Source organism: Callithrix jacchus, chromosome 13 (assembly GCF_049354715.1).
Source record: "Callithrix jacchus isolate 240 chromosome 13, calJac240_pri, whole genome shotgun sequence".
NCBI classification, from domain to species: Eukaryota; Metazoa; Chordata; class Mammalia; order Primates; family Cebidae; genus Callithrix; species Callithrix jacchus.
Window position 1 is genome coordinate 104,467,693 of NC_133514.1, and position 18,621 is coordinate 104,486,313.

At 40.7% G+C, this 18,621-nt stretch overlaps 1 protein-coding gene across 1 annotated transcript in view; it reads left to right on the forward strand.

Annotated features, from left to right (window-relative positions):
- The window catches only part of CDH20 (cadherin 20), a 219,326-nt gene that overhangs the window by 145,885 nt on the left and 54,820 nt on the right, over window positions 1-18,621 (forward strand). Inside the window, exon 2 of the mRNA XM_002757253.6 lies at window positions 11,693-12,095. Coding sequence (XP_002757299.1) covers window positions 11,850-12,095 — 246 coding nt within the window. The 5' untranslated portion in view covers window positions 11,693-11,849. The remainder of the gene's footprint in view (window positions 1-11,692; window positions 12,096-18,621) is intronic.

Genomic DNA, 18,621 nt, shown 5'->3' on the forward strand with positions numbered 1-18,621 from the left:
GTTTTTTTCAATTTTTAAGTCAGTTTTTATTTTATTGAAAGTAGAATATTTGCATGGGCCAAAAAAAAAAAAAAAAACCAGGATGGCTCTGAAAGACTTATAATAAAAGGAAAACCATCCCCTGCTCCAACCTCAAAACCCAATCTCAGAAGGTAAACCCCAAAGTTATTTCTTCAAGTATTTGCCAATACATTTCTAAGTCATATGCTTATATTTATATGTATGTATGTGTGTGTGTGTGTGTGTGTGTGTGTGTAAATGTGTAGAGAGATCTCTGTTCTTTTTACACATATTCCCATCCACTCTCCCCTCCTTCACCCTTCGACATAGTTATATTTCAGTAGACATTAAGAGAATAGCCAATGTTTATTCATTGTGCATAAGTGTTTTCTTCTACTGAGCAAAGTTATACCTGAAGATTTAATGCCTTTCTTATAGAACTTTGTGTTTTTCTTGGTCAATAATTACCTAGGGTTTTCTTTTCTTATCTTCTCTATGTATGTATCATTATTTTTTTCCCAAATGTTCAAAAAATCTGTCCTGTGCCTATCAATAATTTTTTTTTAATTTTTTATTGGATTTTAGGTTTTGGGGTACATGAGCAGAGCATGCAATACAGTTGCGTAGGAACACACATGGCAGTGTGCTTTTCTTTCCTTCTCCCCTTCACCCACATTTGGCATTTCTCCCCAGGCTATCCCTCCCCACCTCCCCCTCCCACTGGCCCTCCCCTTTCTGTGTCCATGTGTTCTCATTTTTCATCACCCACCTATGAGTGAGAATATGCGGTGTTTCATTTTCTGTTCTTGTGTCAGTTTGCTGAGGATGACGTTCTCCAGATTCATCCATGTCCCTACAAATGACACAAACTCATCATTTCTGATTGCTGCATAATATTCCATGGTGTATATGTGCCACATTTTTCCAATCCAGTCTATTATCAATGGGCATTTTGGTTGATTCCAGGTCTTTGCTATTGTAAACAGTGCTGCAATAAACATTTGTGTACATGTGTCCTTATAGTAGAACGATTTATAGTCTTTTGGATATATACCCAGTAATGGGATTGCTGGGTCAAATGGAATTTCTATTTCTAAGGCCTTGAGGAATCGCCACACTGTCTTCCACAATGGTTGAACTAATTTACACTCCCACCAACAGTGTAAAAGTGTTTCTTTTTCTCCACATAAGACCTGGCCTATCAATAATGTATCCAAATCCTGAAGCTTCTCAGTTACTCCAACACTTCATTTCTTTCCTGGAGCTCTCCCTCCCCTCCTTCACCTGGCTGCTATACTCACAGCCTGGTATACAACTGCTATCTTGGGCCTTCTCCTTGCCAATCTCCTATGTTGAATCCCCTTTCTCCTGGGTCCCATATCTTTGTAGTTTACCATTTTGTTAAAATATGCTGAATTTCTCATTAATAATATTAGGTGCTAGAAGACAGTGGAGCAATTTTCATCATAGACTTCCATGATGAAAGTATATCTTGGACAAACTGTCATTGAAATATAGGGGTAGAATAAAAACATTCTAAACAGGGATGTGAATACAGTCTTACAGTGAGGATTGAATGAATGAAGAGGTCATAGGTTCAAGAAAAACGGAATTACCAAAGAATAAGTGAAGGTTGACCTTGAAAAGAATTAGAGAAAATAAGATCTTCTCATATCACTTCCCCTCCCCCAAATTAAAAAAGCAAAAATCTAAGCCAACAGAGACAACTTTGATAGTCATATCCCTTTAACTTAACAATATTACATATTTTTAGGTATGGACCTCAAATATCTGAGACAGGTCGCAGTTAATTTAGAAAGTTTATTTTGCCAAGGTTGAGGATATATGCTTGTGGCACAGCCTCAGGAGGTCCTGACTACATATGCCCAAGATGGTCAGGGCACAGCTTGATTTTATACATTTTATGGAGACATGACACATCAATCAACATATGTAAGATGTACCTTGGTTCCATCCGGAAAGGTGGGACAAATCGAAGCAGGAAGGGGACTTCAAGGTCATAGGTAGCTGAGAGAAAAATGGGTACATTCTTTTGAGTTTCTGATTAGCCTTTCCAAAGGAGGCAATCATATATGCATTTATCTCAGTAACCAGAGGGATGACTTCAAATAGAATGGGAGGCAGGTGTGCCCTAAGCACACCTCAGTGACCAGAGGGATGACTTCGAATAGAATGGGAGGCAGGTGTGCCCTAAGCACACCTCAGTGACCAGAGGGATGACTTCGAATAGAATGGGAGGCAGGTGTGCTCTAAGCACACCTCAGTGACCAGAGGGATGACTTCAAATACAATGGGAGGCAGGTGTGCCCTAAGCACACCTCAGTGACCAGAGGGATGACTTCGAATAGAATGGGAGGCAGGTGTGCCCTAAGCACACCTCAGTGACCAGAGGGATGACTTCGAATAGAATGGGAGGCAGGTGTGCCCTAAGCACACCTCAGTGACCAGAGGGGTGACTTCGAATAGAATGGGAGGCAGGTGTGCCCTAAGCACACCTCAGTGACCAGAGGGGTGACTTCGAATAGAATGGGAGGCAGGTGTGCCCTAAGCACACCTCAGTGACCAGAGGGGTGACTTCAAATAGAATGGGAGGCAGGTGTGCCCAAAGCAGCTCCTAGTTTGACTTTTCCCTTTAGCTTAGTGATCTTGGATCCCTAGATTTATTTTCCTTTCACATAGGTCACTGCGATTTTTCAAATCCCAATTTCCTCATCAGATTTCTAAGTATTTCTGCAAATGATGCTTTAACCTTTTATGACAAGTGATGCCACAGTTCTAGAAGCCTTCTGACATGTAAGGGATTATTATGTTTTCTGTTCAAAAACAAAAATATCATTTGTGGAAGTGCACAGTTTTCTTGACTTTTGACGTTGTATTGTCTTTGCTTATCTCTGCCTCTCAATATGTTCACGAACGTGTTGCAGGAGTGAACAGACATTACAATCAGTATAGGAATATATTAATTAAATCAAAGTAAAAGCTTGAAGGCAGAATAACATTAAACTGTTAAATGCTTTTTTACAGTTTAAAAGTACAGTGACAGTTGATATTTACTGAGCACCTATTATGTGCCAAGTACTGCTCACAAATACATGGATAAAAGATATTACCCATGTCTTCAAAGAGCTCACAACATGGAGAAAAGACAGACGAGTAAATAATTACAATACAGAATAATGAAGTGTCAGGAAAGAAAATGCACAAAAATGCTTTGAGAAGATAGATGAAAAGGGAAACACGTTGAAAGTTAAAATATATTTTTTTCAACTTAATCTATAGTATTAGGCATGATAATCTGTAATATTCTTTTAAAGAAGATTATTATTCTTATATTTGAAGCTCAAGAGGATTAAGCAATACACCTGATGTCACACATCGAGTGGCAGAGCTGAAATTGGTCTTAAACCATAATGTCCTGATTCCAGATGATACACCATGCACCAAAAGAGATTTTCTCTTTTCTCCTGAAAGCATGCATTAGAAGACAAGGTTTTACTTTCCTTCAACAAGATACATAAACCTCAGTGAGATTTTTGTTTTGTTAAGGCATTAATAGACAAATTTTTCTTTTTCTTGAACAGATTGCCCAGTTGACTTCTAGGTGTTCATTTCATACACATTAGAAGAATGAAAGATAACACACCCACTACTCCAGTGTGAGAGGGGATTGCATAAACAAGATCTGAGAAACTGACAAATCAAAAAAAAATCCTAGCTAAGTTGAAGTTCAAGACAAATCTTACCAGGTTAGCTATACAGAAACCACTTCCAGGTACAGCACCAGAACAGGGAGGGTGAATTCAAAGCCGTATCTCAGGGAGGGGTGAGATGTGCTCTAAGAGAAAGAAGCTCACATTCATTATGCCCAAAGCCACTTTGAAGTGTTGGACTAAAAAGAGAAAGTTCCTGCCTCTTTAAATAATCAGACATAGAATGATGAATATTTTATTCCTGAGTATTAAGCCAAATTTATCACCTTGGCTCTAACTAGCGCCTCCTCCCATCTTCCGACCTAAACCAAGCATGGAAGTTTAAGTCGTGATTGTTTCATCTTCTCCACTTCCCACTTTTCTTCATATCCAGTTAGTCTGCAAGTGTTAGAGACTCTGCCTCCTTGATGTTTCAGACATCCGGCCCATCCTTCCCTCCCCTGGATCCTTGGTTGAAGTTCTCCTTACCACTTTTCCCTGGACTCTCAACTGATTTTCCCACCTTCTCTCCAGAAACACTACTAAACAGAGACTTGATCAATATTGCTTTATTCCCTTTTTTCTTTTGTTTTCTTTACATTTATATGGCATCTGAGGCCATTGCCCATATACATTAGTATCATATTCACTTTGCTTTTTTTACAAATATATTTTTTAAATAGAGACGGGGTCTTGCCCTGTTACCCAGGCTGGTCTTGAACTCCTAGCTTCAAGCAATCCTCCCCCAACCCAGCCTTCCAAAGTACTAGGATTACAAGTGGGAGCCACCACGCCTGGCCCAACATTACTTTAGCACTCTCAAAAACCTTCAGTCGCTCACTGTGACCTATGGAGTATATTCCAAATACTTCGATCCAACATCCCCAGCTCCTAGCTATTGCTTTTTGTCTGAATTTCCTGCTTCCATCATCGCTCGTCAGTCTCCTAAATTGACCTTATTCTCTAAGCAAATTAAATTATTATTATTCTCCCAGACAGGCCCTTTGCTTTCTGTATCTGCACCATGGTTCATATGTTCCCTTAAGCCTTTATCCTCCTGATGGAAATCATTTCTCCCTTTTCTGAACTGGTCTAGCATTTTTTTTTAAGGAATCTTGTGACCCTCATCACAACTGGATCTCTGCTATATATAGTCGGTCCTGTACTAAGCACATCCTGTACAGTCGCTCCTGAGGAAGAATCCCAGTTCATCCTCTTCCTGACTATGTAGCATTTGCTAATCACCATGGCATAAATACACCGTGGCCAATTTCAAGGCATTGAGAGGCCTTGAAAGTGAGAGAGGTGCAAATAGACTCTGGTGAAAGGCGATAAGAGCTAAACCCAGAACACAGATGTTTGTTTCTGCATAAAATAAAAAAATAAAAAGTGGAATTCTTATAAAGATTAAATCACAAAGTAAAGGTAAATTGCTTGACACAGACTTGCTTAAACACTGCACTTCGTTACCTTTGCTATTATTGCTTCTGTGGCTGCTGCTGCTGCACTATTATCATTGTTAATAATGGTATTTATACCTAAGCCTGTTCCTATTATTATTTCTATCACTAGTATTAATGGTAATATCTCCCTTCTAAACTATTAACTCCTTGAAGGAGGAAAAGGGAACCAACGTTTATTGAGCATCCACTATATTTCAGGCACAAGGCTTTAACCATCTGTCAAATGTGTAAGAGTTTTATATATTTTTTTTCTCACTTAATTCTGACAATTACCCTGTGAGATACAGTCTATAATGACTTCCGGTTTGTAAGTGACAAACAGAGACCAAAAGAATTTAAGTCACTTGCTCAAGATTGCATTAGATAGTAAGCAGTAGGGCTGAAACTCACTGAAGTTTGTCTGGCTTTGCAATCCATTCTTTGATTAAGCATATTGATACTCAAGATTTAAGTCTTATGTTTAGGCAGCAAAATTCCTTTGCCAAAAATTCTTCTTCCCGTGAATTATTTTTTATGGGTCCAGGGAAAACTACAGGACTTTCCTAACTTCCTAAAATGCTGTACAAATGCAAAGTCATAAGAGAAAACACTAAGTAGCAATTACTTGCAACTTCTTATCAAAGAAGAATGTTAGCCAAATAATTTCATTTTAAATGCATACTTCTTATAAACAATGAGCACGATTGAATACAATTATAAATGTCACTAAGACGAGAAATTAGTAGGCATGTGGAACAACTCTCAGAAATCAAAATTGATCATTCTTGTCTAACTGTGGTCAGAGAAATTGCCCATAGACTGAGCTATAGTTTCATTAGCTTGATTAAAAGTGAAAACTGGAGGAAGAGTAAAGTAGGTCAAAAACTTCCTGACTCCTTGAGGATTAAAACATTTACTAGATACTAAGTATGGGTGATAGGATCAGTGAGAATCTATTTGCCGGCCTTAGCAGATAGGGAAAGAAAGACAGGGCACCCTGGACTGTAAAAGTTGATTATAACAAGAATGAAAAGTACAGAGGAATGGGGCATGAACTCTAGAGCAAGGATTTCCTTTCTTTATTTATGACCTAAGCCAGGGAATTCATAGCTAGAGGGTCAGCATGTATACACGTAACACACAGCAAGTGTTATTATGGAACTAACCAAGTTTTTTAAAGCCAGGGCTCTTAATTATATAACTCAAGCTTTCTACCAACTTTTTTGCTCTACTCCACACACACATACCCCTACCCTTATACAAAACTAGGTATTGTTCCTCAACTTCAAGTAAGCTACTATATACCCCCCCCCATCCACATCTACCCCACAGTTCGATTTATGAACTCCCAGTTTCATTTAGAAAACAGCACTCCCTCACATAAACTGGTTGGGTGGTATAAAGGAGAGGAAAAATAAGTAGGAGGGGTGGGAAAGGGAAGATTTCAAAGAACTGACAATGGCTTGAGTGAAAATGGTAATAGCTGAACCTTTAGGCTCAGGAATTCCACCATTTTTGAGGAACTTAGTAGAGAAGGAATTCATAGAAAGATAAATAATTAAAATTAGAATAAGCAAGCGTGACCATCTTTTCTAAGAAATCTCTGTGGAAATTAAGTACTCCTTTTCTTCTTCTGTTCAATTTTTTTTTAAAGGTAATACTGTAATTCCTTGATTCTGCATACACCATCAATGTATTAACAGCTTCTCTGAGGAGCAAGGGAAGCCTACTATGAGATCATCAAATACATAAACATTGATTTTAAGATAATCTCTAATTTCAGACATGTTAAGTTGGGAGGAGGGGTGTGGTGAGGCAGGTGAGGGTTTGGTAGGGCAGTGGAAGTAAGAGTACAACTCAAAATTCAGAAAATCTGGTACCTGGACTACCTCTTCTGGCCCTGTTGGGAGTCAGTTGCTTCCACAGATGGATGGTTTTGGGTGGGCTGGTGAGTTAGTGACCACAAAGAAACATGGAGCTTCCACTTGCCTAATGACTATCCCAGAAGAAACTGTGATGGATAGAACCTCGGTGGTAAATGAAAATTAAGCTATCACTTTCACTTACAGAAAGAACCTCAAAAATGCATTTAGAAGAGACACTTTATGGAGATCTTAGATATTACAACAAAACATGACAATGTATCCTAATGTTGATGATATTAAATCTGATTTAAAATCAACATTAAATCAGAATACAGCTCAATGTCATAATGCTCTTCCACCTCCCAACCAAGGTTATCTCTCGAGAAATAGAAACAATCCCATTTTACTTAGGAGTTAAAATCCCTCTGAATAGAGGACAGAAGAAATATAATAAAAACATGGTAAATGAAAACAACTTCGGGGCAGAGAACTGTGTCTCCTTTCAGCATACAAAAACATACTATCCACACCATCCAAGTCCCAGTGACGGACTTCGGTCAGTAGCACAGACATATGCAAACAGATCTAGAAATGTTGAAAGTCTGTTTACAGAGGCACTAAAACGATTTTCTTGATGAGATTCCACAATAGGAATATTGTTGTTTGTGAACCATACATACTCAAATATACAAACAACTCTACTCCAAATTATACCCGTGACCACCTGTGTCATTCTCTGGGGTTCTATACTCTATAAAGAAGGATTTTAACTTCTAAGTAAAATGAGTTTGTTTCTATTTCTCAAGAGAGATCCTTGATTGGGAGGTAGAATAGCATTATGATATTAAATTGCATTCTGATTTAATGTTGATACACCTTATGGTTCACTGTGATGTTTCATTGTAATATCTAAGATCTCCATAAAGTCTCTCTTTTCGTTTAAGTGCATTTTTGAGGCTCTTTCTATAAGCAAAAGTGATAGCTTAAGAAGTTTAGCTCTTGGAACCATGACACCACTGTCTGCATTTACCTCTCTAAAGGCATTAGACTACATTAGAACATTAAAACACCATGTCTTCTTATACGGAGTCACAAACAGAGTCGACTGATTGCTTCTACAGAGATGTCATTTGAGTTTTGCTAAGTAGTACTTCCATTAACCACGAAAAGCTCAGGAAAACTGGAATAATGAGGAAAGAAACCAGAGGAAGACCATAAAAGCCCAGTTCACTTCAAGGAGAAAGCAGTAACCCTTCTTCCCCCTACATTTTAAATATCACAACAAATTTAAGTAACTAAATAAACAATTCACTGAAAGCACACTTTATGTACAACTTTAATTTCTTCCTACTGTGTTCATTACCAAGCTGTTTTCTTTCTTTAGGGAGGATGGGGAAGAAAAACTTTTAAAAGACTCATTTAACACAGAAGTCAATTTCCACTAATGTATTCTTCATGTGGCATATGTAGTCTTCCAAAGCAGATCTATATATACAAATATACGTGTATCAGTATCTTCTTTTGTAAGAATAACAGCAATTAGCCCACCTCAAAGACATTATGGCTATTCATATACTGTAGGGAAAAAACATAAATATGAAAACTACCTCATTTATAATAAATGCAAGCTGATTAGTATTTTTGATATAACTGTTTTGTAAAAAAAAAAAAAAAGCTCTAATTGTAAAAAGAGTAATGCAAGTATTGTGTAAACGAGATTTTACCTTCTAGAAAGTTAGGCAGGGAGTCTTTTTCATGCATTCATCCCTGAGGAAGTAGAAATAAAGTGCTTTCCATCAATTGTTGCCATCAAGTCATATAAGACAAGTTATATAGTACAGACACTGCAGTCTTTCTGACTTTGGGTGTGTAAAGGTACCAACAGCTTTCACAGAATCACCAAGGGCTCCCGAGGTCAAGATCCCAAAGCCACTTCTGTATGTGTTCAGTGGAAGGCAGGAAAGAATTTGCACTAGTGTGTAGGAGGCCAAAGTAGAAAAGAGAGGGAGATGAAAACAGAGGCAACCCGACTGCCTACAAAATATTCATCGCAGATTTCAAAGAAGGTTTTCTCCTTGAGCTCTTCAGATCATGCCTTAGGTAGAGGGACCGGGGTTTTTAATTGGCAAGAACACATGCCTAGCTTGTCAGAAATGGGGAATATAAAAGACACTACTTCAAATCCCTCAAATCTCATTCTGAACATAAAATGTGGCCAGTGGAAGCAGGAGAGGAGACATCTGCACATACCACACATGCATGCACACCCAAACTTAGAGTCAAAGCAAGATGCTACAACTAGCCAGAGAAAAATAACAGACATGTGTGCTTAGGAAAATGTACATAAAAAACTCAGACATTAAAGGAAATGCACTAAATATCTATGTATGTACATAGATATTTAGAGTGAGTTCTAGCTTTAATCAATGCAATCCACAAAATAATTTTCTCTACTATTGAAGATTTTTCTAATAGCTAGCCCTCCATTAAATCTCATCAGATGGAAAGCCAGTGTTTGGTTATTACAGAATTAGACTGAGCCAGAATCTGGTACCAGATGGTACTTAACACACATGTAAAGATCTGAAAAATAACAGATATACATTACAAGCCCTTTCAGAATTCTCACCCCAAAGGTGCCCATAAAATATATATTTCTGGCTTAGCCCCATTATTTTTACATATGACACAAGTACTTTATCTGACTGTTCAAATGTCAGTTGGTACCTCTGTCATTTACAGGGCACTTTTACCTGCATGATCCCAACAGATTCTCATGGTGGTCCACTGAGGTAGGTGAGAGAATTGTTGTTCCTGCTTAATAGATGAGAAAATTGAAATTCATACAAGTAAATAAGTAAATAATTCAGAGGCAATGAAGACAGAACCAGTAACCAAACTGTCTAACTCTTAGTCTAAAGTACTTTGAGGAATTACAGATATGTTGTGTCTTGCAATATACACTATATTGCGTTTATGCTTTACTAGTTACAGTATTCTGGCAGTGGCTTTTTGCGGGGGGCAATGCCCTTTAGTCTGCCTTCTAGGTCCCTAAAACAGCACAGCTATTTCTCACTAATTTTTCTCATCAATTCATTTCCTGGGTTAAGGTTCCTTCTTCCTCAACATCTCCCTGTAGACAGGGATCAGAGAAACATGAACTGGGCTTCTCTCTAAGGGAAGATGTCCACCAGTCTAAAAAGGAGAGAGAGAAAACACTAATATTTGGTAACCCATCTGCTAGCAGCACTATTGTTCTTTATTAGCAAACACATTGCCCTCAGGTGCACCTGGCTTGCTTTTTCTCAATCAATCTGCCTTCAGAGCTGGAGCTTGTAAGAGGCACAGTGTCCCATTCTGTTGCAAAAAATGCTATAGTCTCCTCAGCTACTTTCTCTTTATCATTTCTCATGAAAGTGATTTCTTATACTGAAATGAAACGGCATATTGTATGAAATAATTATAAAATATTTTTAAATTCCTTTTGTACATTTCAGCCATGAGTATTTGAGAGGAAGCTGAAACCAGTTCTGATGATGACAGGTGGAAGGTAGTAACCGAGTTAGCATCAATGCATTCACTTCAAAGCACTTGTAGAAATGAAGTAGTATTCAGCTGCACAGAGCTGCAATCTCCAAATACACACGTTTGTTTTCAGACGACAGCAGTTCTTCAAATTAACAGTGAAAATATTAAGCTGACAGAGACATTTTGGTTTTGACAGGTTGACTTGAGTGTTATGCCATCTTATTAAACCAAGCCAAGTAAAGGAAGAAAAGATTGATGAGGCCACGGCCCAGGACTGAGGTCACCGGCTAAATCTGACTGCATAGCAACAAAAGAAGTTTGAGTGATAAAGATGTGTCCCCAGGGTAGAAGTCCCTTTGCCTCAGTGAGTCTTTCAGGTCAAGAAAGGAAATTTGTTGACTAGATTCTCTTAGCTTGCTCCCATAGGCATGTGACTAATAGCACTTTACAGTCTGTTGTGAAGAATATAATGATTAACTGACCATTTAAAACCTAGAAAGGTCACATTAGCAGCCCCTATTAGTGCTTCGAAGCCAAAGCCGTAGAGTGTGAAACCTGAAATCCACTATGAGCTCAGAAAATGATTAAAGTCAGAAGTGATCCATGGCTGCTTATAAATGAAGTCCAAGATTCCTAGCATTATCAATAACAGCAGTAGGCACCAGATCATTATAGGTGACAACAACAAAAAAAGGTAGTTGGATTTTCCTATTTTTGTAATAAGCAAAGAAAAGCAGTTGGGCTAATGGAAATATTAGTTATTAGCTGTAAATTTTGTAAATGAATGCTATTTTTAAGTTTAAGAGGCTGTCTCATCATAAATATTTCAAAGAGCACACTATTAACTCAAGTCAATCAATAATACAGCATAACCCTCCAGCTAAGTTACAAGTAAGAAGAAATTTATTCATCAGTTTTATTCCCACCAAATCTATATCCAAAGGTTTGGGATTGATTATAGCAAGATGCGTTGTCTTATTATCAAAATAGTATTTATTACTGAAACATTTCTAAAGCAATAACCTGTTATGACTTCTTAACTCATTGAATAGAAAGTTGAATATTTACTGACATTTCTTGAAAACTTGCAACCTGCATGCGGGAAAGAATCTGACATCATCACACTGTGTTTTCTTTATCTTGACAGGAAGTCAACTTCAAGCAGATTGACTTGAACCGGGATCTCATTTGGGAAGCATCAGAGTCCAGTAGAAATCGTGTTTTTGTTTGTTTGTTTCATTTGGAAAATACTCAAGTTCCAGTTGTTTATCATCTCCTTTACTTTCTGAAAACCTGGCAATCCCATGTGGACTTCTGGTAGAATGAGCAATGCAAAGAACTGGCTTGGACTTGGCATGTCCTTGTACTTCTGGGGACTGATGGACCTTACGACCACTGTTCTCTCTGGTACTGCAACACCCCAAGGTGAATTAGAAGCGCTCCTGTCAGACGAGCCACAGTCACATCAGCGGACCAAGAGGAGCTGGGTTTGGAACCAGTTTTTCGTTCTGGAAGAGTACACTGGGACCGACCCTTTGTATGTCGGCAAGGTAAGAAATGCCAGGTGGAAATGACCTGGGTAATGTATATTGAAACTGAATATAAATTGAATATAAAAGTTCGCCCAGTTGTGTCTGAGGCCAGAGAAAAATTGGAACTAGTGGTATGTTACTTGACACCCAGCTGAAATGTAAGTTCTGCTTTGTCAGACATCAGTCACAAAGGAAAGATTTATTTCCTTGTCCATGTCTCTGTTATGAATGGGAAAAACTGGGATCTGGGATTTGAAAGAAAAGGCTCAGAACCTACACGAGCTATGAAAGTCCCGAAAGAGGCAGCAGCAGCTGTCTGAGGATGACAGAATGAGGAAGAGAGAAACTGGGAAACGCAAGGGGAAGAGTACAGGGTTTTTTGCTTTGTGTTTTTGTAGGGTTTCAGAGCCTTTCCAGAGGTATTGCCTGAAGCCCAAATTTAATGAAAAAAACTAAATAAAATATTTTTCATTTCAGAAGATCCTAGCATGTACTTTAGGATAGTTGGAGACAATAAATGAATATATTTATAAATGTTGTACTTGAATTTTCTTGATTTAATCTATTATTATTATATTTTTAAGCCTGGATTTTTCCTGTGTTTACTTTATTGGAGTGTTAATTGGAGACCATTTTGTGAGAGCAACCAAGTGAGAGAGAATGGGAGACAAGGAACTAATTAGAAAATAAATAATTCATTCAAATGTAACAGAAATGCTTGTTTAGCAGAGGCTGGGAGCATGGGTTTCAGATTCAGACATGTGTGTTCAAAGCCCAGCCCTGCCAATTATTTCCAGAGTGACTTTGGACAGGTCACAAAGCCCTCTTCACCTCAGCTTCCTCAAATTCGAATGAGGAGGATGAGAGAACGGCCCTTTCTCAAGTGCTGCCCACCCAGCTCTTTCCTCAGCTCCCACTTACTACTTAACCCAGAGGTCTGGTTTCAGTCCCCACCCTTGACCCAAAGCCATGTTTTCATCACTGCTCAAAACCTCCCTACTGCCCAGTCCAATGGCTTCATTTTATGACAACCTCAGACAGTGATGACCTGTCTCTCCTTGACTAATTGTCCTCTCTGTGCCGTGACCTTCACAATCCCGTTCTTCCTCCTTTGGTTCTCAGCCGCATTTGTGGGTCCTTCCACCTGACCCCAATTGTGGGTGGTCTTATCAGCTTTGCCCCGGCCTCTTCTCTACACACTCATTCCCTGGGTGGACTCGCCGCCTCTGCAGTTTTGAATGCCACATCTATGCCAGTGAATGCAAAACCTCTATCTCTGGCTTACACCACTTCGGGTTATAAATCCTACTGCATATGCAACATCTGCACATTTTTTTACTTATAGGCCTTTCAAACGTAGTGTGTTCAGCAAGAAACTCTTGTTTTTTTTCTCCCAAACATAACCCACCCCATTACGCACCCATTACCCAGTTCCTAAAAGCAGAGACCTGGAGATCATTCCTCCCTTTCCCCCGCCCCCACATTCTCTCCATCTGCAAATTCTGCTAGTCCTATGTCAGATAAACGCCAAATCCTGCATTTCTCTTATCCCTGCTTCCACCATTATCTGTCACCTGGGCAAATACCTAGCCTCCCAACCAGTCTCCTCATGTTCACCTGCACCTCCCTCCAGCTTGTTCTCCACTATGGTCTTTTTATAAATCAAATCAGATCAAGTCACTCCTCCACTTACGTCTCTTCAATGTCTTCCCATTGTGTGTTGAATCCTCCAGACACCTCCCCACAGCTTACAAGACCATTCCTTCCTGGATCAGCCTGCCATGGCCCATTCCATCCAACCATGGCCCATGCCACTGTCTCCCTCATTCTCATGTTGCAGGGATGTGGCCTTCAGCAGTTCCTGCATCCTGCCAAGCACTGCCGTTATTGCTCCCCTATAATGAAATGCCCTTCCCCTGGCCTTTCTCATGCCTTTCACGACCGTTCTCCAAGGTAAGCCCCTCTGTTAGACTCCCTTCCACAGCCCTAATCACAACCGTGATATTTTATTTAATTTTTTATTTACATGTTTATTGTCTGAAGCTTCTGACTAAACCAGAAACTCAATGAAAGTGAAAACATTGCTGCCATTTTATCCCCAAGGCCTAGAACAGCATTTATCTTGTAGAAAGTGCTGAAGATGATATTTAATAAATGAATACCTCACTGTGTAGTAAGGATGAAATAAGCTAATGCATGTAAAGCATTTTGCACAGTACTCAGTCCAGAGTAAAACTTTAATTATCCTTACCCTGTAGTAGTAAATAGTACTATAGTAGCAATAATATTAATAGTGGTAATAGTAACAGTAGTTAAGGAGTTCACTATGGGAACCTAACAATTCAGTAATACCTAACGCAGCTGCAAATCCTTTGGCCTCAAAACCTGTGAGTTTTTGTTGACATCTTTCCTTATCTCCTTTATCCTTCACGTGCAATCGGTCACCGTATCTGCCAATATTTCCATGCCAGTTTCTCTCAGATACAGCTCCTCCTCTCCAGGCTCTATCATGACTGTGAGCCTTCGGTCTTTGTGATTAGATTAACTGCGCCAGTGCTGCCTGTCTCCCCATGGAGAGACTCTTCCCATCCCTCCCCCAGGGCGCTGTGGCTCTTGAATGCCATCAGAGCTCCTAGCACACAGTTCAAGGACTTCCTCCTCCCTCACCCAACCCTCTTGCACAATTTCTTAAATCAGATCCTCGTCGCAATCAAGCTGGACCTCATTAGCTGTTCTGCCACACATACCACGTTTGTCCCTGACTCCACATATGTGCCCACGCTGCTGCTCTGCCCAGGACAGGCCCTGACTTCCACTCGTCAGGCCACATTCAAATTCCTCCAAGTTTCTGCTTAAAATCAGACAATTCTATCATTAACACACCTTGCATCTACTCAGAATTCCAAAGACTTCTAGCTTCTCCATATCTATATAACATTACTTCCAAACAGACATACGTGGCCACTGCTAAGCTTCAGAAAAGAATATGTTTGTATTCGATAATTTTCAGTAATTACTTATATGCACATACAATTTAGGGCTCTCTTCCCTCCTCCTGAGGGTAGAAATTGAGACGCCACTCCCCAAGTTTGTCTCATGCCCCATCTACACCCCTGTGCTAAGATGCTGAGTACTTAGCACAGAACTGGCTGCACACACAGAGGAGTGAAGAAAAGGGTAGCTAACGTTTTATTGGATTAGCATAGTACTACGTGTTGGTCATATTCACATAAAGCAGGTCATTTAATCATCATAACAATGCTGCGAGGTGAGTAAATAAGACAGGGAACGAGACTCAGAGAGGCTATTTATGTTCATTGCCCCAAGTCACACCAAAGGTAGCAGCGAAAGCCCAGACCAAAACATCCATCACTTCCACCCTAAAGCCCTGGATTTCCTTTACATTGTAAAGAGCGTGTGGCTTTAGACTAAGCTGGGAGACACACACAGGAGTCAGAGGTGTTTAGGTGGGATCGGGAATCTTACTGAGCTAGGCTGCTTCCTGAACCCTTTAACTCTGACGCGGGGAGTTCTTAGCTGTGTAGCACCTTGAGTACTCACAGTTAGCGCTCACCCTTTCCAAATAACCCCAACCAAGACAAGACACCTGTCATCTGATCCAATCCTCACACCAGCAACCAAGGGAAGATTTTTACGCTGCATTAGGTGTGTTACCTCTACATGAAGAAGGTATTATACATTCACCTACTCAGGCGCTTTTCCCTTTCCTTTCTTTTGAAGGGGAATTTATCCACTTTCATTCTCTTTTCCCAGAGGCATTCTGCTTGTCACCTTGAGCTCCGGAAGATGTCTGTTTAGAGAGCTTGCCAGAGTATTTGCTTATTTCAGAAAGGAGTATGGCAACAATTATCAGCTGTAATTGGTATGGCCTTACAAAATCCACACTGGGCTTTCCAGGGACAAGGCAGTGTCGAGTTAAAGCTAGATTATATTGACATATGCAAAGAGAAGGGGGCTGAGAGCTCATGCTTGTGCAAGAATCTGTGGGTCCAAATCATGCCGAGGTTAACAGCTACATGGAAGCTGCCTAACCACAGATTGTAAGCACTCACTGCATTCTCGTAACTATTCAAGGCACTCTGAGAGATGAAAAAAGGAGTGAACATCACCCTTGTTTTCAAAATCCTGAATCAGCTAAGATTCTTCAGAATCTGCTTGTCCTTTCCATCACTCACTACTCCTTTGGCTGAAGATCTTAAAAACTAAAGAATGATTAGAATAAGTGAGGCATTCACCTGTCTTATTCTGCCTAAAAGACTCTTTCAGGGAGACAAAAACATTTTCCCAAGTTGTACAAAACTATGTGCCACTGACTCTGCTTGGAAGCATCCTACCTTCCTCCAAATAGCTGGTGAGCAGTCAGTGTTAGTTGAATTAAATATGGATAAATATAAAACACATTTTTATTACCCTGCCAATTTGCTGAGTGACTTGTAGAAAAGATGTTAATGTCTGTTCTTTGCAATTTTTGAAACCAATTGTGTATTCTATGGCTGGCAAAGCAGAATATTAAATGTGCATTGCTGCATGGGTTATTAAGCTGGTGTCTCTCAGCCCTATGCTCACCTTACCATACTCTGCTTTGAGTGCTGGGGCTGAAACTCTCCAAGCCATAATTTCTCCTGTTCAACCAGCTCCTCTCCCCAGTAGGTTCTTCCTGCCTGTAGAAGGTACTAGACAGCCCAGGAGGCAGGAGGAGGAAGAAAGGACTTGCTCCTGTTACCTCCCAGCCTCATCACACTTACTTCTAAGAGGTCTGAGTCCCAGGGGACAGGGACCAGGGACAGGCAGGAGCACCTCCTCGAAGCTCTTGAGGCCCCAGCCAAGGGGCAGCACTCCTTCCTCAGGGGTCTCAGGCCCAGCCTCAAGGGGCTCCCCTCCAAAGCTGCAGATGCCGGAGTCCCTACCTCCATCCCGTGTTGCCCCAGCCAGAGGGGCACTGGCTGTTTTTCCTGGAGTTGTGAGCGTTCTCTCTCCGATGCCTCAAAGCTTCCTTTTTGCCTTCCAGATCTCCACAGGAAATTCTCCCTGCTGAAACCAGGTGTGAGTTTTGACTAGACCTCAAACTGATAGGGGTACTGGCTTCAGAAACCACATCTGTGTAAGCAGATCCTGACATGCTTCAAAGCGGGGAGCTTCCTGCTTTCCTGTGGATCTTATCTCCCCCCTTCCCCCTCCTTTTCCCTTCCCCCATCTTCTTCCCTCTCCCTCTTCTCCCTTCCTCTCCCCTCCTCTCCTCCCTCCCTCCCTCTCCCTCTCTCCTCCTCTCCTCCCTCCCTCCCTCTCCCTCTCTTTCCCCTTCCCCCCTCCGTTTCTCCCTTTCCCTCTTCCCCTTCTCCCTTCCTCTCCCTCCTCTCTGTGGGCTCCATCACTCCCTCTCCCTTTCCCTTCCCCACTACTTTTCTACCTTCTCCTCCCTTCCTCTCCTCGTCCTCCCCTGGTCCTGCTCACACCTGCGCATACAGACCGAGGCTCCGAACTTCCTAGAAACATGCTCCTAGCTCTTTTAAGCAGGGCTAGCGCCATCCTCAAGGAACTTTTGCCCTCCCCTAGACCCTTCTTCCAAAACAGTTTCACTGTGCACTTACAAGACATCAGGCCCGCGCCAAGATGAAGGTCTCACGGAAAGCGAAGGCCTCGCACTGAAGCCTCAGCCCAGACTCCTTGAGGCATCAGCCTGCCCAGCGATCCCCAGGAGTCAGGAGTACCTGCAGCAAGGCTGGGCCGCTGTCGTTTCTTAAAGTGCTTAAAGCGCGCTTAGCTGTGAGGGATCACAGGTGTGCTGAGCATTTCTGGGATCATGGATCAAAAGGTTTTCATCAATAGAGCACAACAGAACAGTCCTGGGGTAGCCTTTCTGTCAGCTTCTATTTTTTCTTCCCTAATCTGCAATGCCCTAAATTAAATCTATTTCATTAAAAGTCCTATGCCACATGCCATAAAATTACATACATACAATATTATATATGTAAACACACACCTACATGCATACATATTTTTAACTCATTCTAAAATCGTTGTTCTCCCCCAGTTCTGTTTCTCTGCCTGAGAACACAGTTCCAAATGGAATAGATGTTTATTTCTTTGTACACAGGACCAAATGAAATGGCTTTCTAGTCTACACAACAAGAACTGGGCACCTTTATTTTTTTAACTGCATAATTAGAAGATTTGGATTGAAAAGAAAGAAAGAAGAGAAAAAAATACTGTATAGTGAATGAGGAAATGTGAGAACTTCATATTCTAAATAGAATAAATAGAAAAAAGTCCACAGCTATTTTTTTGGTCAATTTTATTCCCTTAATTCCCTTTTCTAGATAAGACACAGCTGAGTTCCTCCAGGCAGCAAAACCGTTGCCTGCGTGATTTGGCCGTGAGTCAATCTGCGATCAGCTCAAAGCCAGCCACAACCTCCAAACCCACCCGTGTCGGAGGCTGTTGTGGATGCATTTGCAGGTGTTTTATTGGTGTTCATGCCGTTTAATCCTCACAGCAACACTGTCCCCGCCATGCTCCAGGCAGA